This window comes from Epinephelus moara, chromosome 10 (assembly GCF_006386435.1).
Source record: "Epinephelus moara isolate mb chromosome 10, YSFRI_EMoa_1.0, whole genome shotgun sequence".
NCBI classification, from domain to species: Eukaryota; Metazoa; Chordata; class Actinopteri; order Perciformes; family Serranidae; genus Epinephelus; species Epinephelus moara.
In genome coordinates, this window is record NC_065515.1 from 25,707,099 (window position 1) to 25,733,898 (window position 26,800).

General features: G+C 41.0%; 2 protein-coding genes across 2 annotated transcripts; both read right to left on the bottom strand.

Annotated features, from left to right (window-relative positions):
• Positions 1-1,692: 1,692 nt before the first annotated feature.
• Positions 1,693-9,094, bottom strand: pgm1 (phosphoglucomutase 1). The gene is made up of 11 exons (XM_050055358.1): positions 8,775-9,094; positions 6,829-6,991; positions 6,491-6,634; positions 6,069-6,194; positions 5,777-5,967; positions 4,928-5,082; positions 4,682-4,797; positions 4,430-4,565; positions 3,792-3,975; positions 3,357-3,491; positions 1,693-2,427 (listed from the first exon to the last, which is right to left on the bottom strand). The coding sequence occupies exons 1-11, from the start codon at positions 9,018-9,020 to the stop codon at positions 2,338-2,340; spliced, it is 1,686 nt and encodes a 561-aa protein (XP_049911315.1). The 5' UTR covers positions 9,021-9,094; the 3' UTR covers positions 1,693-2,337.
• Positions 9,095-11,818: 2,724 nt separating this feature from the next.
• On the bottom strand, positions 11,819-25,777 carry efcab7 (EF-hand calcium binding domain 7). Its single transcript, XM_050054887.1, has 13 exons — positions 25,432-25,777; positions 24,289-24,500; positions 22,665-22,751; positions 22,046-22,277; positions 19,918-20,039; positions 17,082-17,223; positions 15,364-15,473; positions 15,063-15,226; positions 14,599-14,732; positions 14,357-14,505; positions 13,851-14,060; positions 13,076-13,183; positions 11,819-12,851 (listed from the first exon to the last, which is right to left on the bottom strand). Exons 1-13 carry the CDS (start codon positions 25,559-25,561, stop codon positions 12,771-12,773), a joined length of 1,881 nt encoding a protein of 626 aa, XP_049910844.1. The 5' UTR covers positions 25,562-25,777; the 3' UTR covers positions 11,819-12,770.
• Between the last annotated feature and the right edge of the window lie 1,023 nt (positions 25,778-26,800).

Consider the following 26,800-nt stretch of genomic DNA (forward strand, 5'->3'; position numbering starts at 1 on the left):
TTTTGTGCTCAGAGTGGGAAACACGGAGCGTTCTCTGTGCTGTGCATGGGTGCACCTGATTTTCCACCCTCACTCCTATTAACTAAATTGTAGCCAATTTAGGTCCAGATATGGAAGTTGTGTGAGGATAAAGTTGACACCAGTCCAGTACCTGTAGAGGCTCAAACATCATTCATTCATTTTGCTTATGAAAAACTATGTTTCAAAGCAATTACAAAAAAAAGAAAAAGAAAATGTGTTTCAGCTCTTCTCTGTTTGTCTTTAGATATAGCCTGTGGGATCCCCCGACCTCATGACACTTTATAACTCTAATCGTTAATCAGGATTACCGTGACTATCTCATTACACCAGAAGACTTGTGAGGGAGGAAGAAAATACATCAGTTAATGCTTCTCTGCTTGCCTCAGGAATGTCTTTGGAGAGGCAGTGACTTTTTCAAAGCACTTAATTCTCCTGGAGGCTTGTCCTTCGACTTGGCTCGCCCGCCGCAGGGCAGGATCTTTGCGTTTATCTAGAATAATTTCTCGGCTGAAGAGAAGCCATCATTAATACAGCCCCACACGCTCTTCTTTCAGTCTCTCTTGTGAATGCTCACTTTTCTAAATCCAGGTCTGCTAAGGCAATTACAGCTGCACTGGACACTTTGTCAAGCAGCAGCTGGTTTCTTTAGAGAAAGGTACAGTATATATAAATACTTCTGTGTGCCTGTGACAGTCTTTGTGATGCATTTGAGACAAAAAATACTGCAGTTTTTCTAAATAAACAAGTTCATCTCAAACTTACTAGAAAAGTTTTAATCAAAGTCTGCTGTTTTTCTGAATTAACAAGATAATCTCATAAATTCTCACTTTTCTAAATTAACAAGATTATTACATTAGAATGATAAGATTAGTTTAATTTAAAATCAATTGTCTGAATTAATTAGATTACTATTTCAGAATGGTGTGAACAATTCTAATGGAAAAAATACTTTTGCTCATTTTTCTGAAATAACAATATAATAGACTAAATTACATTATTATTATTATTATTGCAGAATTATGAGATAAATTGTCATTAAAAAAATCTGCTCAGTTTTTCTGAATTAAAATATTATTTCATAATTATGAGAAGTTTTAATGGAAAATATTTTCTAGTTTTTCTGAATTAATGAGATAATCTTGTAAACACTTGCTTTTCTAAATTTACAAGATTACTACCTTAGAATTATGAAAAAAATCAGTTCAATTTTCTGAATTAATAAGATTATTTTTTTCAGAATTACAATAAAAGTTGGACAATAATATTCTAATAAGACAGTAAACTAAGAAATTCTTGTTTTTCTAAATTACATTATTATTGCAGATTTATGAGATAAAAAATCTGCTCAGTTTTTCTGAATTTAAGAGATTTTAATCAATTATGACAAAAGTTAAAATGGGGGGAAAAAAAATCTTGTTTTTCTGAATTAATTAGATAATTATTGGTTAATTTTTCTTTTTTGAATCAGCAAGATTATTGCCTCAATATTTCAGAAAAAAAGAGAAATTTATTTCCCATGAAAACTTTACTCATAATGCTGAAATAAAAATCAAATTAATTTTTTTCTCATATGAATGTGCTCCGCTTTCATACATCCTCCTATAAATGAATTAAATATTGTGCAACCAAAATTAAAAGGACAAAAAACAATGATCAAACATGAGCACAATACTTCTTTTGTGTAACATTATTTTATTAATGGTGGATGTGTTAGTCTGAAGGCGTTTGCTGTGGGTCATGGTTAGAGATGAGAGGCTATTTTGGTGGTTCTGGAGAACAGAGGGAGGGGAAGGCACCAGGTCACAAAGTGAGAGGTGGGGTGAGGTTGCCCCAGATGGCTGACTTATGGTCAGTTTCACCATCTAATGATACGGTTCAGAAACAGATCTGGACAATAACATGGTTAAACATGGTTTCAGAGATGACATGAGGGACACTCAATTCAAGTTTCTCAGTCCACTTTTGACTTTTTAAATGTTGTTTTCCTTAGACCACATTAATAAATCAAATAATAATAAATTAACATGTAACCATGTCTACAGTATATGTCTGGCAGGTCACTTGGAAAGAAAACAGCACATTAATACTCACACTAAACAATGGCAGTGGACACATTTCAATGTAAGATATATCAAGAGCTCCTCATGCATTTTCTTGCATTTAACCTGCATGTTGAGTTTCACTTTTTCGTCCAGCTCTAAGCTTTCTAAGAGTCCCGGGAACCAAAGCCAAGACAGCATTCAAGGGCAGCTTCACCCCCGAGAGAGCGGAGGTATCCTGTTGCTAAGGGTGACAGGAGGCAGTGTGGTGGAGGAATCATGTGATCACAGTGGGGCCAGTGCGTCCAGTCTTCTCTTGGAGCTGAGAGACCTTCAGGGCGATGTCTACCAGGGGAGCCAGCATCACCTGCACAAAGACACAGAACATATGACTTCTTAAAGCCTTGTATCACCTGCAGGTGTTTAAATCTTTATCTAAGGACCACTTTTTACTACACTGTTACACTTAAAGGAGTAGTTTGACATTTTATGGACTATACTTATTGGACACACAAAACAACTGCTGTTAAAACTAATGTGAAATGTTAGTTGTGAAGCGCTTCCTCTTTCCTTCACAACCTGCATGTGTCAAACGTTGATGCTCTTGGTGTGTAAATCAAACCTACCCAAAGTCAGCCAACTGAACCATTAACCTACCAGCCATTTATCTGTCAAGTTAAAAATCTGAAGCAATATGTTTCTTCTTATCTGTCCGTTCATGGTGTGTAAGCACTGAAGAGGATAAAGGCCTTGAGTAAAACGCTCATTCATTTTTTTTTTTTGTCTTGTCTCGCCTTCTTGTTCTACATCACCTCCCTGTCCTCACCGGTCAAAACGACTTTATGAAGTGTCTAGTTGGAACTCGCATACTTTATTTCTCCCTCGTGCTTTGTTTCCCCTCTCTTCATTCTGGCCTGATAAGCTGCCATAACTCAAGACTTGGCCAAACATCTCCATCATCTCCCACGTTGAATACGAGCTCTGGAGCTGGTTTTTGTAGGGCTCCACCCAGTGCGAGCTGGCCGTCCTGCAGGTTACAGATCATCCCAGCCGGCCTGACGGCTTCTGGGGCCCATGTGAGCTAAACTTTGACTGCTTTAACTTTGCTGGGGTGTCAAACTATATTAATATCCCTGTTCTTCCTTTTTTCTGTGATTTCTCAGATACAAAAATAATCAAGAGAAAGGAAAATTAGTGCTGGTTCTACGCATGTTTATTTTCCCATCTGATGACTTCACTGTCTAGTCTCTCTCTCACTGGATCTAGCTGGCTGGAGTAACTCCTTGTTGTCCTGACCTGTGGGTCCTGGTAAATCTTCTGAGGATCCTTCTCATAGCTGTCTATGTAGAGCCTGATGGTTGCTCCCGCGCTGCCTGTACCGCTGAGACGGAAAATGATCCTAGAACCATCGGAGAAGATGATACGGAGGCCCTGAGAGAGAGACAGAGAAAGACAGGGAAGAGATTGTGATTAATGAAAATGTACAGTAACTGGGAAACATATGGAAATATTATTATGAGGTGTAATGACACCGTTGCATGCTGGTAGTTATTCATAGGCCAAACTCTCTTCGATATGACTTCATTATGGATTCATTCAGATTTCAATTAGGTTAATACGATTAAAATACAATTTTAAACATGCTGGAATCTCTTGAAATATCAAGTCTTGATATACACATTTAATAAACTTGTCGAAACTTTGAATGTGCTCCGCCCTGCTGCCTCTCACCTGGTTTTTGGACACACTTCCGTCCACAGGGTCTGTGTAGGCAAAGTTGTCAGCGATAGCCACCTCATAAGTCTTATCCCCTGATGAGAACTTCTTTCCCACAAAAGCAGGGTCGAACATCGCCGTCTCCAGATCCTTGATCATCTTGTTGGCGGCGTCTGAGTCGACCTCCTCATAGTCGTACCTGGATGTGAAGTTGGACTACGTTGATGCAAAAATATAATCTGGTGTCTAACGTTCACACAATTCAGATTCTGACTGAGTGATGGCTTTGAAGGTCTCTGCAAGTTATTCATTTTAAAGATTTTCAGTCTGCAAATTGGATAAAATGTTGATCTGGTCAGAATAATCACAGGAAAATCAGAAATGTTTAAGAAGAGAATCATAAAATGAATGGCTGGCTGTGGGTTTTTCTGTGCTGCGGTTCTCTTATTCACCACTAGAAGGTGCCAGAGTGCCATTTGAACAAACAACATCCCTGCATCATCCCAGTTACAACTGTTTCAACCAAACAAAGCCCTGGGATCAGCTATACATATATATTTTTTAAACATACATTCCACTGGCAGCCTGCAATACTCCTCTTTTGGTACGCTCGCTCACATTTCATAAACCATTCTGCAGAGATCGTTCCTGACCTGGTGAAGAAGTTCCTGCCAAATTTCTGCCAGTGATCCTTCATGATCTCTTCTACGCTCTGTTTCCTGGTGGCTAAGATTGACAACCATGCAAGCACCGCCCACAGGCCGTCCTTCTCACGGATATGATCTGAGCCTGGTCGGTTAGCAGACAGGGGGGAAAAACAGAGGGAATGAGTGATTGAGTGAATGAGGGGAGCTGCTTTTATGTACTGGAGCTCTGGCTACATAAATATGACGACATTCACTCACCTGTGCCGAAGCTCTCCTCTCCACACAGTGAAAGTTTTCCAGCGTCCATCAGATTCCCAAAGAACTTCCAGCCAGTTGGAGTCTCGTACAGCTGCATCTTCAGAGCTTTCGCCACACTGGAACAGAATTGGCACACACAGGAAACCACATGAGGAAAAAGTCGATCTGTAACTGATCTGGAGCACTTTTTTCAGTTTACCAAGAAAGGAAAACTTAAGATTGGCTGTTATGTCGTGTGGTTTTTACTTGTCAAGGGCTCCACTGGTGGGCATACTGCGGGCCAATCCTTTGACTCCAGTCTTCTGGAAGTAAGGGATGCCGGTAATGTTGGCAGCGATGACAGCCACTGAGTCTGAGGGGTTCACGAAAAAGCCGTGTTTACCCAGCACCATATTGCGGTCCTGAAATAAAGACACAAACGGGGTATATAGCAGACAAGATTTGTGACATTTATGAAGTAGTTTCCTGAGTGCTGCAGTAAATAGTTGTTAATTGGCAGCAGGGACGTTCAGTGACAGTCCCTCTGAGGTTTTCTTGTGGAAGATTCCTGTTTATGACACTTAAACCTGACTTTATCTAAAGGCTAATGCAACATTCTTCTGAAAATGGTATCTTGAAAATCAATTTTTCACAAACATTTTACATTGAGTTCTGAAGGTAGAAGAAGGATGACAAATTAACTAAGTATAGCTTATTGACTTCAGCACATTTTCTTCTATTAGCAATCCTGTAATGTATTAAAATTTGGTCTGTTCCTGTCATGAAACATGAGAAAAGTGTCAGGGGAAAAGCTACAAAGTAAAAGCTTAATAAAAAAACAATTCACTGTTGTAATTAAATGCTGTGCCAAAGTAAAAAAAATACTTAAATTCAATTTAATACCAGGACTCAGGCCCATTACTTAAGTCTATTAAAAAGAAAAACGTTTAATTAAAACCTTAATAGACCAGACTTTATTAAATTCATTTCATGCCAGCTGACATCATAGATTCAAATCCATTCCAAGAACTTCACAGCTTATCTCATACCTCTCCCCAATAAACTGAAAAATTAAACCACAGTAAAATAGTCTTTCCAGAAAAAACATTAACTTACACCATCACCATCAAAGGCTGCGCCAAAATCATATTCTCCTCCTTTCATTGTGTTGACCAGGTCAGCAGCGTAGGTCAAGTTGGGGTCAGGGTGGTGGCCCCCAAAGTCCTCCTGGGGGACACAGTTGACTGCTGAGTTGGCAGGTGAGCCCAGCTCTTCACAGACTATCTTCTTCACGTAAGGACCAACCACTGGAAGGAGAGAGGGACTCTTTAAAAGGAACCATAACCAGTCTTCACAATTTATTTTAGCCTGTCACAAAAGTCTAAATTTATGCTGTGCTGTTTCCTACCTCCGTGCATAGCATCCAGGCGGACGTTAATGTGATTGGCTCCAGAGAGAAGCTCTTTCAGTGCAGCAAAGTCAAAGATGCCCCTTAGCATCTCAGCATAGGCCTCCACAGAGTCCACGATCTCCACTGAGACAAATAAAGAGGAAACAGAGCAAAATTACGACAGCAGTAGATGTCAAGATAAAGACGTTAGGTGACTAACTAAATTTCATCACGCACTGGTTAAACTTGTTCTATTGGTGGTTGGTGAATCATACAAGTCAGCAACTGTATTCACTCATTATTTCAGATGACAGTCAAAAAGACAAACCATTTGCCAACAGGTCACTGATTTTCATTCTCAACCTAACAGCAAATAAATGAATGAACTGTGATAAAATCTCTCAGGTGAGATCAGGACTCTGCTCTCGATGCCACTATACCTGTGAATGGCTTGAAAGTGTCCACCTCAAAGGTCTGTTTGCCGATCTTGGACAGATCCACTTTCAGCTCTGGGCAGATCTGATACTCCTGCAGGGTTTTGCTGACCTCAAATATTTTGTTTGTGATGCCCTCAGGAGCAGGTCCTGGGGACAAAGTCAAAGGCTGGTTAGAAATTATAAAGTGACAGATACACCGGGGCAAATACAGATAATGATGTGGCCAACAAAGGTTCCTAAAATTACCTCATGCACAATTCTCCTCATCGTTTCCAGTGCAACATTATAGGTAGAGGTCACTTGGTTCTGTAAGCTCATGTGTTAACACTGTCTCCACTCACCTCCGCTGGAGATGTTGTACTTGATGCCAAAGTCACCATTGGGGCCTCCAGGGTTGTGGCTGGCTGTGAGGATGATGCCACCCACTGCCTTTATCTTGCGGATCACACAGGAGACAGCTGGGGTGGACATGATGCCATTCTGACCGATCACCAGACTGCCAATCTGCAAGAGGGAACATAAAGAAATACACAGATTAATACACACATGCATACACATATACAAGCAAAGAGAGCAAGTGCAAGAAAATGTTGGCTAAATATTTGGGGACCATATGAAAGATGCCATCTTCTAATCTATCTAGTGTTTTTCTCATGTTTTAAATTTCTTTACAATCAGCTAAACTACTAAATGTTAAGGCACATAGTGGAAATGCGAAGAGAGGTTGCATAACAGTAGAATAAGTATATCTTATAGATGACTATTTTTAAAAATGGTGTCACTATCTCGGTCCAGGAATTCCTATTTAAACATGCAATATTTAGCTTTGTGTAAACACATGAACAGAAGTGCCCCTGTCTGTGTACCTTTGGCAATAACAGTTTCTCCACTGCTACATTTCCTCACATCAACCACTTGTGGAGAAACTGAGAAATATCAGACATCTTTGTGCAACTTCAACCTGAGGAACACTGCATTTACACTGCATTTACCAGCCCTTGCTGTGGAGGAGCTGCACAAGAGACAGAGTGGCCTTCTCATGAGAGAGAAGGTCACAGATTGAGACTAAACAGCAACCATATTGGGCTGTGCAAACATGATGAGGCTCTGTTAAGCTTGTAATTGCATGCACTACACTTGGGATAGGAACATAGTGTGGTTTAATGCTTAAAATGTCAAATAAAACGCAATCGTACTGTATGTACTATTTTCCCATCTATGCTACAGACCTATGCAGAGCAACGTGACTGTCTGCACGTTGCATGTCACGCCCCCTTCTTGGCTAGACTCGTCTCAGTAGCATCAGAGTGATGGCAGCCAGTAGCATCTAGCCACAGCTCATTATGAAACAACACAATGTCAGTCTATTAAACTTGCTTCTGCAGCTACAATCAGTTCTTGCTCATTTGTATAGCAATGCAGGACTAAACCTGAGTTCATTTATGCAATCTCTTATGGTAAATGAAGGGAAGTTTCCGTGCAGGGTCAGTATGTAGCCTTAAATGTCAAAGGTAATCGCTGTGATATCCAAGTGGCCTCCTTCATGCACTTTCTCCAAAGATCACTGCGGTCAAGCTGGCATCACAGACAGTGCAGGAAAGAGCAGAAGGGTGTAAATGACACCTATCTTTGGGTCCACTTTGACCTTATGAGCATCGTCGAGCAGTTTTATGAACTCAATCTTTGTAAAATGAAGAAAATATCTACAAAACTTAACATGACAAGTAAAGGGACATGATGCCACCATTGCTCCAACACTGTTTCAACACAATGAGGGGAACCTTACAAGGGCATGTAACGTTAGCCAGCTGTATAGTCGTTTTTTAACAGTGCACCTATTGAATTATTAAAAGTTGACTGAATGTGTTTGAACCCTTAGCAAAGTCCTGAATTAGGCTAACGTTAACACACACCTGTGACCGCATAACTGCAGTATCTTAGCTCTGACAATAACACATGTTCGTTATCAATGACTTATTAGCGTATTAATTTCGTTAAAAATAACCGTTAGCAACATGTCACCGAACTTCTCCTGTTAGCTAACTTAGCAGCTACACTAGCCCACAACACAGGCAGTACAAAAGTTAAATAAGTTAGTCATAAGTAGCTAAAAGTAGTAAGAGTAGTACTGAAGACTTCATGTGTCAAAACTGTCAGTAAGCTTGACGTTAACTTGCTAGCTGACATGCTAACCAGGAGTCTGCACACTCTTAGCTAACTTAGCTAGCTAACACCACACACAGGGGGGTGGGCTGCAAAGGTTGACAGTACTACTTTTCTTACTGACCCCGTTGGCAGCAGCAATCTGGACGATCAACTGAATCGCGTCTTTCATGAAAAACCTGCCATCTCCTCCCACCACCACAGTGGCAGCCTGGCGCTCGGCAGGCTCGATGACAGAGATAATGCTCTGGATGAAGTTTTCCGCATAGTGCTGGTTCTGTTGAAACACCGTCACCCTCTTCCTCAGGCCGCTTGTCCCCGGCTTTTGGTCCGTGTACGGCTTGGTCTTCACAGTCGTTATTTTCACCATTTTTGACCCCCAGGAAGCACCTTTGGCCGCCCCGTGCGATCCGCAATCTGGCCCGATGAGGAGGCGACTGCAGTGGCGGAGGAGCCACACGTACACACCGGGCAACTCCCCCCTCATAGACCCGCCCTCTCGGTTTAAAGGGCAAGTGGAGACCATGGAGGAATTCCCTATATACTGAACAACAGGAACTAAACATGAAGATTTCACATATAATTATGATAATTATGATTTATTGTGATTTCCCACCCTTACTTTGATATTGTAAATAGTTAACAGTTTTGCAGTATGGTAACCTAAAGGTGCACAGGGCCGTAGCCAGAATTTTATGTAGCCAGAGTGTCCCCCTGTGGCCCCACCACCACCCTTAGATAATGTTCATTTTTAAACTATATTTCTGTCACAGTTTTGCCTATATTTGACAAGAGATGGTAGAGAAGTCCTCTCATTGATTTCAATGAGGCCAGTCAGTCGTTGCAGCAGGGGTGCCAATGTACAGGGCTGCAGCAAAAATAAAAACAATATAAACACAGGGTCGTCTGGCAAAAAGAGTCTATTTCCGCTATCCATCCATCCATTTTCATCCGCTTATCTGGGGTCGGATCGCAGGGGCAGCAGGCTGAGCAACGCACCCCAGACACCCCTCTCCCCAGCAACACTTTCCAGCTCCTCCTGGGGGACCCCAAGTCGTTCCCAGGCCACATGAGATAAGTAATCCCTCTAACGTGTTCTGGGTCTGCCCCGGGGCCTCCTACCAGTGGAACGAGGCTGAAACCCTTCCAGCAGGAGGCGCCCAGATGATCGAGCTGATCGAGCTATCTCTAAGGCTTAGCCCAGCCACCCCACGACCGCTTCCTTCATCAGGGATAGTCCCTGATCCCTGGCGTCGCTCATGAAACTATTACAAATTCGGATTATCCTCCCATGAAGGAACTTGTTGTCGAGCATGTGTGCTACAAATTCCTTCAAACTGCTTTGTTAGGGATAGCTTAGCAAAAAGTAGTTGTGTTTGGATTTCCATGAGCCCACACAAGGACACACGACACTTTGATAATACTGCACAATTTTAATTAAGTGTTTTTGATGTTTAATAACCTTTTTTTCAGACTCACTTGAATTTAAGGGAAAACTTTTTCTGGAACCATGGAGAGCCAAAGAGGAGAGTATTATATAACCTATATTATTTTGGGATAAACTAGTCCTTTAAGTGCCCCTGAGCTAGGCACTGAGGCCCTGGCAGTCTTCTGTGGTGTGTCATTGCAGTCTTTACCTCCATATAGAAAAACTGCAGTTTCCTAATGAAGGATCTATGAAGCTTTGCAGCTATTCATGCCGACTTTTGTACCTTTAAGGTCAAGTCCCATTTACAGAAGGGTCAATGACTGCAAGGCTTGTTGTCTTAACACTTACAGCTAAAACAAATCTGGATAGAAAGTAAATAAAATCATTAATCCTCTAAAAAGTCAACAGAATTTCAATATCATGACACAACCCTTACAAACACTCAGAGAGAAAGGTATTTGCATGCCACACTACATATGAGTGAAAGAGTGAATTAGGGAGAATATTGTGAAATAGTTCACTTCAGGCCACTGTTGTTTGCCTGTTGCATCACTGTCTGTTTGATCATCCTAAGCAGAGCAAAGTTTAACGTCAGACATGCATTCATAAAAAGTGTGGGGTGTGTATGTCTGCGGAGGATGTTCCAACAAGACATGTATCTGTGGATGTGGTATGTATATGTATAAAATGATATCTCTCAATAGCCTTAAGAGCAGAACAAATGCAAAGTATGTACCAAGAGCAGGGTCAACTTACTCCCAGGGCTATCAGTTTATAGAATTAATTAAACACACATCTTGAACAAAATAACAGCTTGAAAATTAAACGTTAGATATTCAAATTGCTTCACAACCCTTGATTTCCGACTGCCATGAGCAGTCAAGTGTTACTTAACTTCTGTGTTGGGAGAGGAAGAGCAGACTGAGGCTGAGGACATTAAATACATCTCACATGCCGTGTGGCATTTAGTTAGCTGGCTCTACTGTTTCAGCAGAGAAAGTCAAAGGGCAAATAATGGCCTGAGAGATATAAATAGAAGGTCAAGACTGCTGTCAACTGTAAAGGCCAAGGGCAAATAAAGTTTAGACCCGAGCGCAATGCAAAGGAATGCATTTCATTGCCAACTCCAAATCCCCACAGCTCCCCATACTGTATTATGAGTATGGAGAGTGGTGACCAATTGCTGCACATTAATATTCAGGCTGAAACAGATTTTGTGTACAAGAACTAAGTGTAAGAAGAATATTCAGCAAGCAGTGATTGTAGTTAAAACCAGGCTACATTTGGTTTAAAAAAAATAATGTTTCATTAAATTCCCAGGTTACATATAACCATTGTTTCAGCAGCCTTTACAAAGTCATATTTTAATGTGAAGTAACTACATGTTGAGACCAGCTTTGGGCTCTTCCTCAAATGTCACACACATGGAATACCTTCAAAACTATTGATATGATATGTCACATCAGTGGCTAAGTAATGTTGATTTTCAGCCTTCATTACAGCAAATGAAACCATCAAACATTTTGCTGTGTTTAAGATGAGCTGAAAGAAATCTAGCTTTTCCAAGATCCACTGTGGTGCAGGGAAGGCAATCCAAACACTGTAAACCTGCCTGATCACAGGGACCTAACGTCACACGGAAATGGCATCTGTCTTTATTTTATGTATTTCATGTTGAAACAAGATGTTAATGTGGGCATAATGAAGGGTTGCATTCAAACCAAAGATATATCAAAGTCTATGATGGTAATATTTTAATAGTAATATTTACATTTACATAAGGGAAGCGATGCAATATTTTTCAAAGTAAAACATGAAAACACAACAATATAAAATTTTAGCAAGTTTGGTTTGGCCTTCAAAATTAAATAACTGCATATTGGGACATGGAAAACTGGTTAAAACTGCGAAACTCATCTTTCACATCATTGCGATTGTAGCATGTTGATGGAGAACCACGATCGTAATGTATAACCTCACTGAAATAATACTCTATTCTACAATATTCTCAATTACTGTGATAAAATGTATATTGATGTTACATAAAGTAGCAGACACAAGAGTAGACTTTCTTCAAAATTATTACATCTACTGTCAATTCACCGTGACAACAGCCTTCATTTAGAGGATGAAATATATAAAAAAGAGTCATGTTGGCAATTTAACCCTTGATCTAAACATTGTATATATTTAAAATGTTAATTATGGTTAAAGAAATTTCTGTCCCACATACAAAGGCACGACAAAAGCAGTAACAACTATTATTAGTTGTACTTTATGACTACGGTGACCACTTCTCATTGGCATCAATGGCTAACACCTCTGATGCATCCAGTCACTGAGTTTCTGAGACACTGTTCTCAAGCTGCTGGCCACAAGCAGCCAGAGGGTCTCAGCTTCTGGTGTTGCTGCCTGACATATGAGGCTTTATAAAACTTACAGGCAAGCGTTGAATGGTGGGCTTCTAAAAGTTAAAATGATTCTGCAGTGTTCCTTTTGGACCTTGTTATTTACAGTACAATTACACATAACATCTATTAATCCGACCAGTAACAACAGTTGTCACATTGTCAGTGGATATTTAACAGTTTCTCTTTGTCATATATCCTTTATGAAAGCACTGGTGTATGAATAATCTTTGCCCATCACTTCTCTGTATCAGTAGCACAGGTGAGTGATGGGGGTGCAGCTTTACGTGCAGGGTAGTATGGTCTCCACACAGTTGTAGGTCCAATCCTGTCTCTCATTAATGGGCAGGACGTGTTGGCACACCTAGAAGACAGCACACACATCTTCTTATTAGTATCCAAAATACCATGTAGTAATTTCATTACATTGTAGCATCACATCAGTTATAATAAAAGTATGTTCTTATTGAGAATGAACAATTCAATTGTACATTTTAATGCAGTAGAATTGAACATTTTCAAAGTAATGGTTTATGATTTTCCTCTTGTCATGAAAACCAAGACAGGATTCTGAGGAAGACTTCGTACCATCTTAGTCCTGCCTGGCACCTCGACAGCAAACACACTCATGCCTCTGCTGCTGCAGCAGTTTCTGCTCTGCTCGTTGTTGACATGGACAGTCACTTTCTGGTTAGTCTGCAACACAAAAGACATTTGTCACTTCAGTGATCAGCTTTCTTAACTTAAAACCACAGAATAGTAATCACAGAGTCTGTTTTCTTTTAAGCATAAAAAGGGGATTTAAGTGCTTTATCAATATTAGCTGAACAGATAACCTTACGCTAATCTCAGAAAAAAAAACATCTCCATGTGCCTAACAGCTGCTCTGATTGTTTACATCATAGTGATTCATCCCACTTGTGAGTCATTGGTGTTGGATTGTAAGGCAATGGGCAAATATAAAACAAAACAAATGACAATCAACAGTCTCATTAAGACTAAGTCAACTGCATACAAATGTAACTATTTCCCTTCTTCAGTAGTTCCTTTGTATCACAGGTCATTCTCAGTGAGAAGCTCCTGTTGCTATGAGAATCAATACGACGGCTGCATATCAATTACCGCAACCATACACTGTATAAACCACATTTTCACGTCATCTATGAAAAGCACACATTTGAAAAACGGCTTATTCACCTGGACTCTTCACTCAGTCAGTCAATTAAAATTGGGCTATAATCCCTCTAGTGGTCATTAAGGTGCATGGCAATTTGACATCACACTAAACCAGGAACACTCACTCATATCTTAATTTCAGAATTACGCTCCACCTGCACAGACTACACAAAGTTTTGTTGTCTACCTTGTTGGCTATGAGGGAGGAGATCCTGTGTTCTCCTCTGTAGGTGTAGACAAAGACGTTGTCTTGTCCCCTCAGTGCTTTGGCCCCTGTCCTGGCTGTGATGGACTTCTGGACGGCCTGGTTCAGAAGCTTGGGCCCTGAGTCCATGCTGAGTGGCTGGACAGATGGCTGAGTGCCTTCACAGTGTACGTCTATCTGGAATGGACAAGCCTGACAGAGTGGGAGGTAGAGGAGTGAATTCAGTTGGTTAGTATGATTCAAGTGAGATACTGAAAGCCTGAGCATGTTTCTCTCTGTATGTTTGTATAATATAACTGCAAATGAGAGTCATTTCAGTAGCAAGTTGTGTCGAATGGCTTAATGAAGGTTGAAATGTATTTTCTTATCAAGTGTCAAATGTAGGCACTAAATTACAGCATATTAGGACCACGTCATGTCATTAAAACTGATTGAAATCTGTGTGATTGCATGTGATTGTTTTAAGTGAGGGCAGATATGAAACTAACCTCTACCAGCTCCAACATTCGGTTGTAGCCCATGGCTTCCAGGGTGACCCACAGGTCCGCGGGGTCTCCATCTTTCTCCGTGGCCTCCATCAGGTTCAGCTCCATGAAGCCCTGTCGGGTCAGCTGGTTCTTCCTCATATCAAAGTTCTCTGCACGCCCAACAAAAAAGTAATGAGAGCCTGAGAGGAACCGTATTTAACACTGGCCATCCTGTGTATCAGCGTCATAATGAGGATGATTACCTTTGCAGACAGCCCAGGCATCCTTGTCACATTTCTCCCCACTGGTCCTCAGCTCAAAGAAGTTGTACTCCTCCAAACTGAGCAACCCATTCCCATCCAGGTCTATCACCTCAAAGATGTCAGACAGCACCTCCCTGTGGCACAAAGGGAGCAACACAGGGGGGTGTCACACAGGACCCAGGCAGCCTCGATTCATACACCTGTCTATCTTTCCACACATGTATCTACCCATTAATTTATCCATTCAGCTGCTGTGGGGACAGCAGAGCTAGCAAAGCAGTCGAGACTTGAGGGCTGCAAATCACAAACTAAACTGTGTCTTTTGTCACACTGGAAACCTAAATCTAAATTGTTGGACATTAGCCAAAGCTGGTGTAATTTCATAAATAAACCTTTGCTATGCAGTGTGTTTTTATAGTACTGATGGTGGGATGAAGCAAATGCACACATAGGCACACACACACCTGAGCTCCCTGGTGAGGTCTAGCTCTCCAGTGTCAGTCCTGTAGACGAGCTCTACTGGTTTATTAGAAAGGCTCTTTTTGCTCCTTTTCTTTAGTTTGCAGCCACTGGTGAAGGGCAGCAGGTAGTAAGTCCCAGCATGCAATTCTCCTTTCCAAACATACTTCTGTGGGAAACAAAGGAGCAGCAAAGTAAGATGAAAAGACGAAACGTATCCTGGAAAGTAGGAAATGATTAAACATGTAAATTAAATAACTCCAAATGTTAGAGCACATGTACATCTGTCGACACAAACAAACATACTTCTTTGTCTTTCGACTCAGTGAAACACACAAAAGTTGAGTCCTCTTTGGTTTCACCAGCTGACATGACAAAAAGAGCCGTGTCCACTGTCATCCATGAAGACGGCTTGTCTGAAAAATAACACAAGATAACAGGTTGTCATCGACAAATCGTCGTCTGTTTTGTGCACAAAAAATCCCAAAACTAACAAAAACAAAACCAGATATTGAATACAAAATTACCATATACAAATCTTTGATATAATGTATAGTACAAACAAAGAATCAAATGTAACCTTAATACTGTATATGCAGTCTTTTCTGATTGGATATACAAAGCTTTCAAGAGACCAAAGACTCTTTACAAGCTTTATCTTTGCACATACATACACCGATCAGCCAAAACATTAAAACCACTGGAAGGTGAAATGAACAACATCAATCATTTCATTGCCAGGACCAAAGGTTTCCCAGCAGAACATTGCTGGGAAACCTTTGGTCCTGGCATTCATGTGGATGTGGATTTACGCACTCCACCCACCTAAACATTGTCATAGACCAAGTGCCCCCACTCATTGCAACACTACCCCTGATGGGAATAGCCCCCCAGCAAGGCAGAGCGTCATGCCACACCACAAAAACTGCTCAGGATATGGTCCAAGGAACGGGACAAAGTGCTCAAGGTATCGGCCTAGCTTTGATATTCCCCAGATCCCAATCTGATCAAGCATCTGTGGGACAAACCGGTACCCCAGAGGTCCTTTGACCAGGCCTCGATAGGTCAGAGTCAAGTGAGGCATCGTGACAGGACCTCTGGGGGTGTCCTGTGTTGTCTGGCACCAAGGTGTTGTTGACAGATCCTTTGAGTCCTGTGGGTTGCGAGGTAAGGTACCGGCATGCTCAATGGATGTTTGATCGAATTGGGATTTGGGGAATTTGGAGGCCAGGCTGACACCTTGAGCTCCTAGTTACGTCCCCTAGGCCATTCCTGAGCAGTTTTTGTGGTGTGACATGGTGCATTGTCCTGCTGGGGGGGAGCACTGCCATCAGGGAGTGCAGTTCCCAATAGGGGGGTGTACTTGGTGTGCAATGTCGTTTGGGTGGGTGTAGCGTGTCAAGTGGCATCTGCATGAATGGCAGGAGCCAAGGTTCCTCAGAAGAACATTGCACTGTAACAAAATAATCAATGTTATTCACTTTACCAGCCAGTGGTTTTAATGTTTGGGCTGATTGGTATACAGGTGTGACTTTTCACCACCTACATCGATTTATTATGTGCTTTTGCATTCTCTAAATTAACAGAAACTGAACTGCACCCTCTTCTTGTTGTTTGTCATAAATGAGCTGGAACGCTATCTAGCACATTTCCAAAAATGTAATTGGTCTTTTTTCTTTATGATTCATTATCTAATAAATTACTGGGGCGATACTTAATGTTACAATGTCACAAAACCATCTTTAAAACTGCAACAACATTGTATACCACTAAAAATAGTAGTGAAGTAATGGTGGAGGAAGTGGCCCAGCAATAAACTCAAATATGGGCAAGTAATGAATGCTGAGGGACTGAGGTCCAAATCCAGAATTCCTACCAGCTCCAGAGGTGTTGTCCTGTCCTTGACCCTAATTTCCCACCTCTCTAATCAGGGGAACAAGCAAACATATAACCCTATGTCCAGTGGGGTAATTTCTTCGCTACCCATTATGATTTTTATGTGTTATATAAAATAGTGCTGGTACCTGGTCCGTGGCTGAGGCTGAGTGGTTGGATGGTGAGGTAGACGTTAGTTGTCTGGGGGATGTGGAGCTGGTACTGCAGAGAGCCGATGCTCCCATCGTCCTCCAAGAAGAAACAGCCCCTCGTGTAACTGTGAAGCCACTCCTGGAAAAATGGACATATTCATACAAACTGATATAGTGTGGCAATTAATGCAGGACAATAATCTTTATCAGACCCTGCTGTTTGCCATTTTATGCCCTTCTAAAGTATCATACATACGGCATATCACATCATATGCAGACTAATATATTTTATGTGTGGTCTCCGAGTAGATCCTGACATAATCCCCACAAACTGTTTTGCAGCTTGACAACAAAATGCATTTATTCATTCAACAGAAACCAAAACTAATTTGCAGTTCTTATTAAAAGGGGGATTGATCTTGTGACAGGGGAAGTATATTTTGGCACAAAAAAGTGAATTGAGCAGTCAATCATAACAGTGAGGTTGCTCACTTCATTAACAGAAACCGCCGTCGTGATAATTACCACTCCAACCTTCAGGGGGCATATTCATTACTTTATAGTTTATGTCAGCTCGGCAGCATGTAAACACTTGCTATACTCCCGCTGATCCAGAGGAGGGCAGGAGTGTCACGCTGTGTTTCTGCTGAGGGCTGAAGTAAATCTCCCTCCAGGACCTGATATGGCAAATTGGAGTCCATTTAACTTTGATAAATACAGCCTTTTCAATCTTGGGCCAGCGGTCATTCAAAACTATCAAGAGGCTACTTTGGCAATATTTATGAATCCTAATATTTCTCTCATTTTGAAATCCTGTTGTTCCTTTGTCTGGCAGCACAACTGAAATGAGGTAATAATTTGAAATTGAACAGGAACATCAAAACAAGGAAGTTTTCCTTCCGCTCATTGGAGACACATTAAATGAAAACACAGTTGGTGTGGACACACAGTAAGAGGACACCGAGGGCCCGGCGAGTCTGGAATAGGCCATATATCCTTTTAGTGGACAAATAAATCACCAAGTTAAACAAAGAAAGTACCATAAAGACGGAGCATGTCACTCCTTTAGAGAAAAGCCATTTTCTCAAAGTATTTATCTTGGGCTGTGAGAGGCATAAAAGATCAAACCATAACACTTCAGTGGTTTGTCCAGACAATATTAAATGAGGGAAATTGCCATGGGCACCCATCAACTGCTTAAAGACATCAGAATTAATGCCCCCATAGAGAGAGGGTCAGCCTGCAGACTAATACAGGCGCTGTCACCAGCTCCGGCCACAGGTTTGATTTACTGCGACGCAGAGGGTCGCGGGACGCTGAACCAGCCACAAACACAATCACACACACACAAACAAACACACACATTTCAACCATGACCTTTACCTCATCTTATAATTCTCATCATTCTAACCCATTTGTAAAAACAAATCCTGAGAATAAAGAATATTGCTCACTGGTTGTGTTTGTATTTTGAGGATAAATTTGCATCACACAAGGCACACACACATACACGCATCACACCGCTACGAAAACACAGCCTGCCCTCCACCCGCCACCTCCCAATTATCAGCCTGTGGCAATATAGCAGCCAATATAGCGAGCAGAACTTCCCTCAGAGGTAATCTCTGGACACACATTCTTTTACCTCGATGATGTCTGGCCCTTTCCAATCTCAACACAGTGCTCGGGCCTGAGAGATGGAGCAGGGGGCTGTTATTTTTATTTATTTATTTATTTTTCTTGCTGTAAAGCAAACCAGCCGAGGTTAAGCCAAAAAGAGTGAAAACAAAGAGCGTGGGATCAATACAGTGTATATCTATCCACCCTGGGCTAACTCGCCCATCAAAAACACAGTGGGTAACAGTGACACTGGGAGAGCAGCGGGGCTGCAAGGACCTTGTTATCATGGAGTCTCACTGGAGCACACACACACTAAGATATCCAGGTTTGGTCAGTGATGGTACACACAATTCATCTTTCAGATTCATTACATAGCATGTCGCTTATAGAGGATAATAAGCATATGTTGCAAATCATGTAATGGATGAAATGTTCCTGTAAATTACTGTATTAAATTCAATTTACTGACATCAAAGATAATATATAAACATTAGTGGAAAGGAACTAAACTGGGACTAAAAAGTGAGCTATGAGTTTACAACTGTGCTGATGTTTTAACTTTGTTTAGTACGAGAAAGTGGTGTCCAAACTTTGTGTTTCATGGGTAAGTGAAAAACATGAGCTCAGAAATATAAATAAGGTCCATATTGATACACCTGTTTGGATATTCTTAGGAAACTATCTGTAATTATTTGATTAGTTGATTGACACAAAATTTATCTCCAACTATTTTTTATTAGCAATTAATCATTATTATAGGTGGCACGGTGGTGCAGTGGTTAGCATTGTCTCTTCACAGTAAGAGTGCAGAGCATGCATGTTCTCCCTGTGTCAGCGTGGGTTTTCACTGGGTACTCCGGCTTCCTCCCACAGTCCAAAGACATGCAGGTTAGGTTAATTGGTGACTCTTAATTGTCCGTAGGTGTGAATGTGAGTGTGAATGGTTGTCTGTCTCTATGTGTTAGTCCTGCGATAGTCTAGTGATCTGTCCAGGGTGTACCCCACGCCTCGCGCCCAATGTCAGCCGGGATAGGCTCCAGCCCCGCCCACATTTGGGTTTGCAGTGTTGATTGAAAAACTTATGGGCATTTTTCACTATGTTTTTGACAATCCATAAAAACAGAAAAATCTGAAAGATTGACAGACTAATCGATAATGAAGCTAATCATTAGCTGCAGCGCTACATACATTCTGACTATATGGGGGTGGTTACCTGTAATCCTGACGGCTCTGGTATTTTGCTGGCTTTAATGCTGCTGGATGTCATAGTGATTGAGTTCGACAGGGACGACCGTCTGCTGCGAGCGGAGGAAGGCCGGGAGGATGATCTGCTGTCTGAGACACAAACATAAAAAGTCACATAGGTAAACAAAACAATACATATGCTAAAAAATACATCCAAAGTTATGATAAATAAATCGAGTTGCTGCAACAGAACAGAGCAGAACAGAACGCTCAACTGACTGACTGACAGATTAAGTACAGCCCTCCTCTCTCCAAACAGTAAACACACTTTCAAAAGAAAGATGAGGTGCACAACATAATTGACACTGTAATCTGTCTTCTCAGAAGTCCGTTCCCAAGTTCAAGCGAAGATGGCTACTTTACATTTGGGTTCCAAGAAAGTGTGGTCTCAAGTTCAACTCCCTTTTAATTAATTATGGAGGCCTTTTAAATCACAAATGGCATAACAGCACCCTCTCAAATCCATTATCTCCCACAACTTTTTTCCTCCCTTGAACTCTAATTGAAGCCAGAAAATATCAATTCACTAATTAGGGGTCTGATTGTTTCCAAGCCCGGGAAATCAAGATGCGGAGCAATGTGAGAGGCTTACAAGCAAATTACCGCAGCAGAGAAATAAATAGACCCACTGTCGTGGAATTTGTGATGGATCTATTTTGTATTGATGGCAGTATTTTTAATCTAGAGGGCCAAAGTGTAGCTGTTGTGTGAATGTGGACAAAGATGCATTGAAACTTGGCCTAACAAAAGCTTCAGTGTGAGTTTACACTGAATGTGAGTTTAAAGCCAGCAGTAGTGGCTTCCTGCTGCTGGAAAACTGCAAGAATTGAACTAAATAGACCAATTATCAGAGACAGCTCATCAATTGGTCTGACTGTTTGCCAAAACTTGTTAGACACGTAACACCTGATGCGGTGATACCTGATAATTACTCTGTACTACATCAATTATTCACAAAACAATTATCCAAAATCAGCCATCTCCCATTCAGTTAGAACATATTTCTCAGTGTAGTGCTGGTTTGTACTGACAAATGTAGGAGCAAATGAGCAGTCAAAACTGTTTTTGAGCTCCAAGAATAACCCATTCAACATGTGCGATCACGTCGTGTCTCGTGTTAGAGCCTCGTTAGAATGTAACGGGTATAAATCAATACGTGGGAGAGGCACAATAATGTGATAATCCCGACAACTATGTGGGAGCTCATTTGTTTTTGCAGTGGTGGTCGACTGGGCCCTCCTCTCGACCCACCGCCTAATCCCTCATCATCTCCCCAGTGAGAAGTGGTGAAATCCTCCGAATCAATAACATGAACATGGACTGACCACTTAAATCAACCCCATCTATCTTCCCACTGTGGGCCTGTCCCTGGCTCGCTCATCAGAACAGGATCTCTGTTCTTTTCTTTCCTACAAAATTTAAAGTGTAAAAAGTGGATTTTTTACACCCACCTTCAACTGAATGAAGGTGCTGTCTTTTGGAGAGAAAAACTCTGTTGCTTCATTATCTACAATTGCAGAAGGGTAAAGCTGGACTTGATGCGCGTCACCGTTTGTTTAAGCTATGAAAACATATTTTTTTGGCAAGAGCTTTAACTCCAAAGCCACAGTTGAAAGGCGGCATTCTTCATCGGCATAGATGGAGCTTTTGTCAATCTCTTAATGGCAGAAATGATTACCCAAATCACAACGCTTTACAATCTCCTCCCTCCAAACAAGCTGCCCTAATTGTGTGGCTATTATGATGTATGGACTGTCTTAATGAGGTGATTTGTCACGGGGGGAGTGAAAAATCGATCAATAACAGAGCTATTATTTATTCATCAAAACTAATCGGTGAGGCGTATTGGGGCAAGCAGTGTGTACGGGTGTGCAACTATAAATTGGAATCTGAAGTGTACTTGATGTGCAGTCCCCATTGGCTGCTACACTGGACTGCGTATCACTATTATGTTCTGGACTCATACACCATAAGATATTAGCATTGCTACGCAAAAATAAAGTCTCTCCTACATTTCTTCTCATATTTTGATATCAGGACTATTCAGCAGCAGTCACTTTTATTTTAGAATTTTCTGAGAAAGTCACAAGTTGTACCTTTCTTGAGTGTCATGTCTGATTCTGCCCGGGGTGTTTCAGGAGGCTGGGGGAGAGTCACTGCTGCTTGTGCTGCTGCTGCTGTTGCTGATGATGCTGATGACACTGAGCTCTTAGGAGGGCTGTATGACTGACTGCCAAAGTTCTGTCTCTTCAGTTTGGCGTTAGCCTCGAGCCTCTCCAAAGCAGCCATCTGACACTGCTCTACTGTAGACACGAGCAATCTGCAGAACTGACAGCAACAAGGAACAAGCAGTGAGGGCATGATACATGATCTGAGGCAAGGGAGAGGTTCAGAGATGCGTCTGTGCCACTCTGCATCTCTGATTCTTCTGTATTTTATGTGAATTCAAATCAACTTTAATGAAAAAAGTTTTGAATGAATGATTTTTATCCTTTACTGTGGTGCATTTGAACTGGATCAAAAACAATGTCTATTAGCAAACAATAGCTTTGTAGCAAGTAATAACAATAAGGGTGGAAGACCTGTTACTGTTTCCAAAAGTTTTTCTCCTGACTGCTTGGGATAGTAGCCTTTGTTCTGAGGCTGTGCTGGTGCACTGATTATTTGAAGCTAATCGGTCAGATGAAATACTTCATAACTGATACACAAACTTACTTCTGCATAATCCAGCTTGCCGTCTTTGTTGATGTCAGCTAATGCGAAAATAGCATTCACCTCCTCAGTGGTCATTTTCTCTCCTCTCTGGAAGATTCAACATATTTTCTTTAGTAGTACAAACACCAGAACAGAAACATTTCTACTTTAATTGAACAAGAGTTGATCTTAGATTTTAATCAGTTCATGTTCAGGCTGTCTACAGTGGCATGCAAAAGTTTGGGAAAGTTTTATTTCAATCTAGCAGTTTCAAAATAACAAAAAAGGAAAAGGGCCTGAGGCAAAAGTTTGGGCACCCTGCATGGTCAGTGCTTATTAGCGTCCCCTCTGGCAAGTATCACAGCTTCTAAACGCTTTTTGTAACCCCATTCTTCCTGCAAAAGGCTTCTAGTTCTGTGAGATTCTTGGGCCGTCTTGCATGTACTGCTATTTTTGAGGTCTATCCACAGGTTTTTAATGATGTTTAGGTCGGGGGACTGTGAGGGCCATGGCAAAACCTTCAGCTTGCGGCTCTTGAGGTAGAACATTGTGGATTTCTAGATGTGTTTAGGATCACTGACCTGTTGGAGAAGCAATCCTCTCTTCTTTTTTACAGATGGTGTGATGTTTGCTTCCAGAATTTGCTGGAATTGAACTGAATCCATTCTTCCCTCTACCTGTGAAATGTTCTCTGTGCCACTGGCTGCAACACAAGCCCAAAGCATGATTGACTCACCGCTGTGTTTAACAGTTGGACGAGTGTGTTCTTTTTATTTTTCTCCAAACATACCTTTGCTCATTGTGTCAAAAATTTCTACTTTAACTTCATCAGTCCACAGGACTTGTTTCCAAAAGCATCTGGCTTGTTTAGATGTTCCATTGCAAACTTCTGACAGCTACATTTTGTGGTGAAGACACAGGAAAGGTTTTGCTTCTGATGACTCTTCCATGAAGGTCATATTTGTACAGGTGTCACAGCACAGTAGAACGGTACACCACCACTGCAGAGTCTGTGAAATCTTTCTGCAGGTCTTTTGCAGTCAAACAGGGGTACGAGCAGCTCTTGCAGAAAGTTTTCTTGGTCTTCCAGACCTCAACCTGACCTCCACAGTTCCTGTTAACTGCCATTTCATAATTACATGCACTGAGGAAACAGCTACCTGAACTTCCTACCTGAGCTACCTGACACTTTGCTATCTTCTTATAGCCTTCTCCTGCTTTGTGGGCATCATTTTTTTTTTAGTTTTCAGAGTGCTAGGCAGCTGTTTAGAGGAGCCCATGACTGCTGATTGTTTGGACAAGATTTCAAGTGTCAGAATATTTATAAAGCTTTGAAATTTGCATCACCTGGCCTTTCCTTGTGAACAAGCCATAGCCCTAACAAACTAAGGAAGGTCTGAGACCCTGGTAAAAGTTGCCTGAGAGCTCAAATGTCTTTGGGTGCCCAAACTTTTGCATGGTGCTCCTTTTCTATTTTTCTCTCTAAAATTGTACAAAAAAAAATAATACACTAATGCTCCATCTTTAACTTCATGCCTTTTGGAGATCAGTTCATCTTCTACTTACTTAACTATTCACAGTAAAAAACAGCATCACTCAATGGACACAGATTAACAGTTGTAACCAGAAGGGTTAGGCTACTCACAGTGGTAAGGGCCTTCTCCAGTTCACTGTGTGAGATATAGCCATCACTGTTCACATCCATCCTTTTAAAGGCTCTCATTAGCTCTGTCTCCTCAGTTTTCTTCTCATTCTTGAGAATTTCACAGAAGTCATCAAAGTTCAGTTTGGACGTCCTCGGGGTCCAGTATTTATTGAGAGTTGCATAGGTTGGATTTCTGCCAGCCTGCTGCAGAGCTGAATGGAACACATGGGAAAGAGCATTGAATCTACAAGTAGTAAAGGCTGATGACAACCCACTGTGGCACAAGGACTGTTTGTTTTTCTGTGCTTCTAGATTTCCTGAATTGATGTGTAAATCAACCAATGTTGCATCTGTGCCACTAATTACTACAAAAGTTAATGCATCAACAACAATTTCTCTCCCTTTTGTTTCAACTAAAGTAGCTTTAGGGGCTGGGAAAAACATCTTGTTGTACACTATTTCAGACAGTATCACAACTCTTTATTGCAGCTATAAGATATGTACAGTGAGTAAGATGATTAAACCTAAGACGCTATGTTTTAATAGCGTCAAATAGAAATGCTCTAGATATGCTGAGCATCATGTTGTCATATTTTTGGGATACCCTCTAAATGCTCTGTGGGTTTTATCTATGTTTAGGTGCACAGCATAGGTTTATAATGACTGACCCACCAGGAGGTCAGCAGAAATTCACCCTAAAAGAATGACATTGCTCTCTTCAACATACATTTTGGTCATCTGAGTCAATATTTAGGAACACAGACAAGGTCTTAACTGGAAATTAGAGCATCAATGTTAGATTTTATCAGCTGATACCTTTTGTAAAGTGGTTCTGGATGAGCCTGAGGGCTCTTAGATTTTTTGAGTTTTACATTGTAAATCTACAGAGCAAAAAAAGCCCCATATCACAATAACAGCCTCATGACTGCTGCCGTTAGTGTCCAAGGAGTCACCATACACTTTGCCGAGATTTATTCCGAGGTTAAATCATTATCTCTACTGACCTGAGCTAACGTCATAAGTTATAGAAATTACATGAAGTTTTCTTTTATTGGCAGACGTAAACGTGGCATGCTAACAGCTGACTAACGAGCAAGCTATTAATCTATATCTTTCTAATTAATAATCTTAGGGTTAGCTTACCACGACATAGCTGCTGTTTGGAAGCGATATTTGTCAAACTAGATCTAAACACTGCGAGGTACGCGGCTCTGCACTGTATGTAGAAAGCCTCCTCTTCATCAGAAGGACGAGGTGACTCTTGAAAAGACATCTTTGGTCACCGTTAGCAAGCTAATTTAGCAACAACAAGACGACAGCCAAATATGGCGGCTAATTCAAGCTAAATGCGTTTATTTTTACTTTTTCACTACACCCTAAAAACATGAAGTGTCCATTTTATTGGATCAAATTCGCGTTAGCAGTGACATTCGCCAAACACCGTTGCTATCTTGCTCTCTGTTGCTAGGTAAACAAAAACTCATCGGTGTTCAGCAAAAGCGACACGGAAGGAACACACATCAACTTCTCCCGTTCCGGCTAAAACTAACGTAATGCCGTATTGTACTCCTTGAGGTAATAAGCACAAACGCAGTATTGAGAATATAAATAGGGAATTAATTTATGATTCAGACTGGTTTTTACGTCCTTCGAGTCGTTTTGCAATAAGGGGACATCGAGAACTATATATAGGACATGCTATGTTTTACTCGAACTGTTTGAGTGTAGCAAAGGCGCCAGATTCATTAATTTGCGACAAACTTTTGCTAAAACAGCCTTAAAATGACGTGAGTATTGCTCAATGTATGTTTTTTTTAATGTTGAATTGTTGTATAAATTGTATATCTTGTATTGCTGTGTTGATTAGATAAATTGTATATGATGTAAGGTCGTGTAAATTGTCAGACACTCTGCAAAGCAGCAACAGAAGCTCACCTGTCAAAGACTTAAAGCACTGTGTATTCATGTATACACTGTATAATCACCACTGACAGCGTTACAGTGTTTGCTATATAGTTTGTGTCTGACTTCAATAACGTTGCTTTACTCTAATATGGACTGATAAGTGCTTTTTGCTCATTAGAGTTTGTTGTGGTCTTATTCTTTTTTTTTTTTTAACCCTGTGGTTGCAACATTCCCATAGGCCTATTTTGCTCTTATAGATGTTGCTGAAGTGGGAAGTGCAGGGAGTGTCTCTAATGTTACTATTCTGATGATATTTCAAATACTGCTGCAAGGCTATTATTTGTATAAATCACTTAACTCAGCAGGCTTATATTTGGGGCAGGTGTCTATATGGGACAGGCCTTTAATTCCTTTTATACAAAAGTGTTACTCAGCAAGAGAGGAAAATACAATCAAATTGTTTATTTGAACCAGTTTGAATATTGTTTACATATTAGGCTTTGAATACTACATTAATTATGTATCATCCATTTGATCTAGCTTTGACAGCGCATCAGAGAGAGAGCAATTACAACAATACTCATGGATTACTTTATTATGAAAAACC

Excerpts from the sequence above, each read along its gene's own strand:
- pgm1 (XM_050055358.1), bottom strand. The coding sequence starts at position 9,020 with ATGGTGAAAATAACGACTGTGAAGACCAAGCCGTACACGGACCAAAAG. Across the intron at positions 6,992-8,774 it reads AGATTGCTGCTGCCAACGGG|ATTGGCAGTCTGGTGATCGG; the intron begins GTCAGTAAGAAA and ends TCCCTCTTGCAG. Across the intron at positions 4,798-4,927 it reads ACCAGTGGAGCCCTTGACAA|TGTGGCGAAAGCTCTGAAGA; the intron begins GTAAAAACCACA and ends ATTCTGTTCCAG.
- efcab7 (XM_050054887.1), bottom strand. The coding sequence starts at position 25,561 with ATGTCTTTTCAAGAGTCACCTCGTCCTTCTGATGAAGAGGAGGCTTTC. Across the intron at positions 20,040-22,045 it reads AGACATGACACTCAAGAAAG|ACAGCAGATCATCCTCCCGG; the intron begins GTACAACTTGTG and ends TTTGTGTCTCAG. Across the intron at positions 13,184-13,850 it reads CCTCCCTCATAGCCAACAAG|ACTAACCAGAAAGTGACTGT; the intron begins GTAGACAACAAA and ends TTTGTGTTGCAG.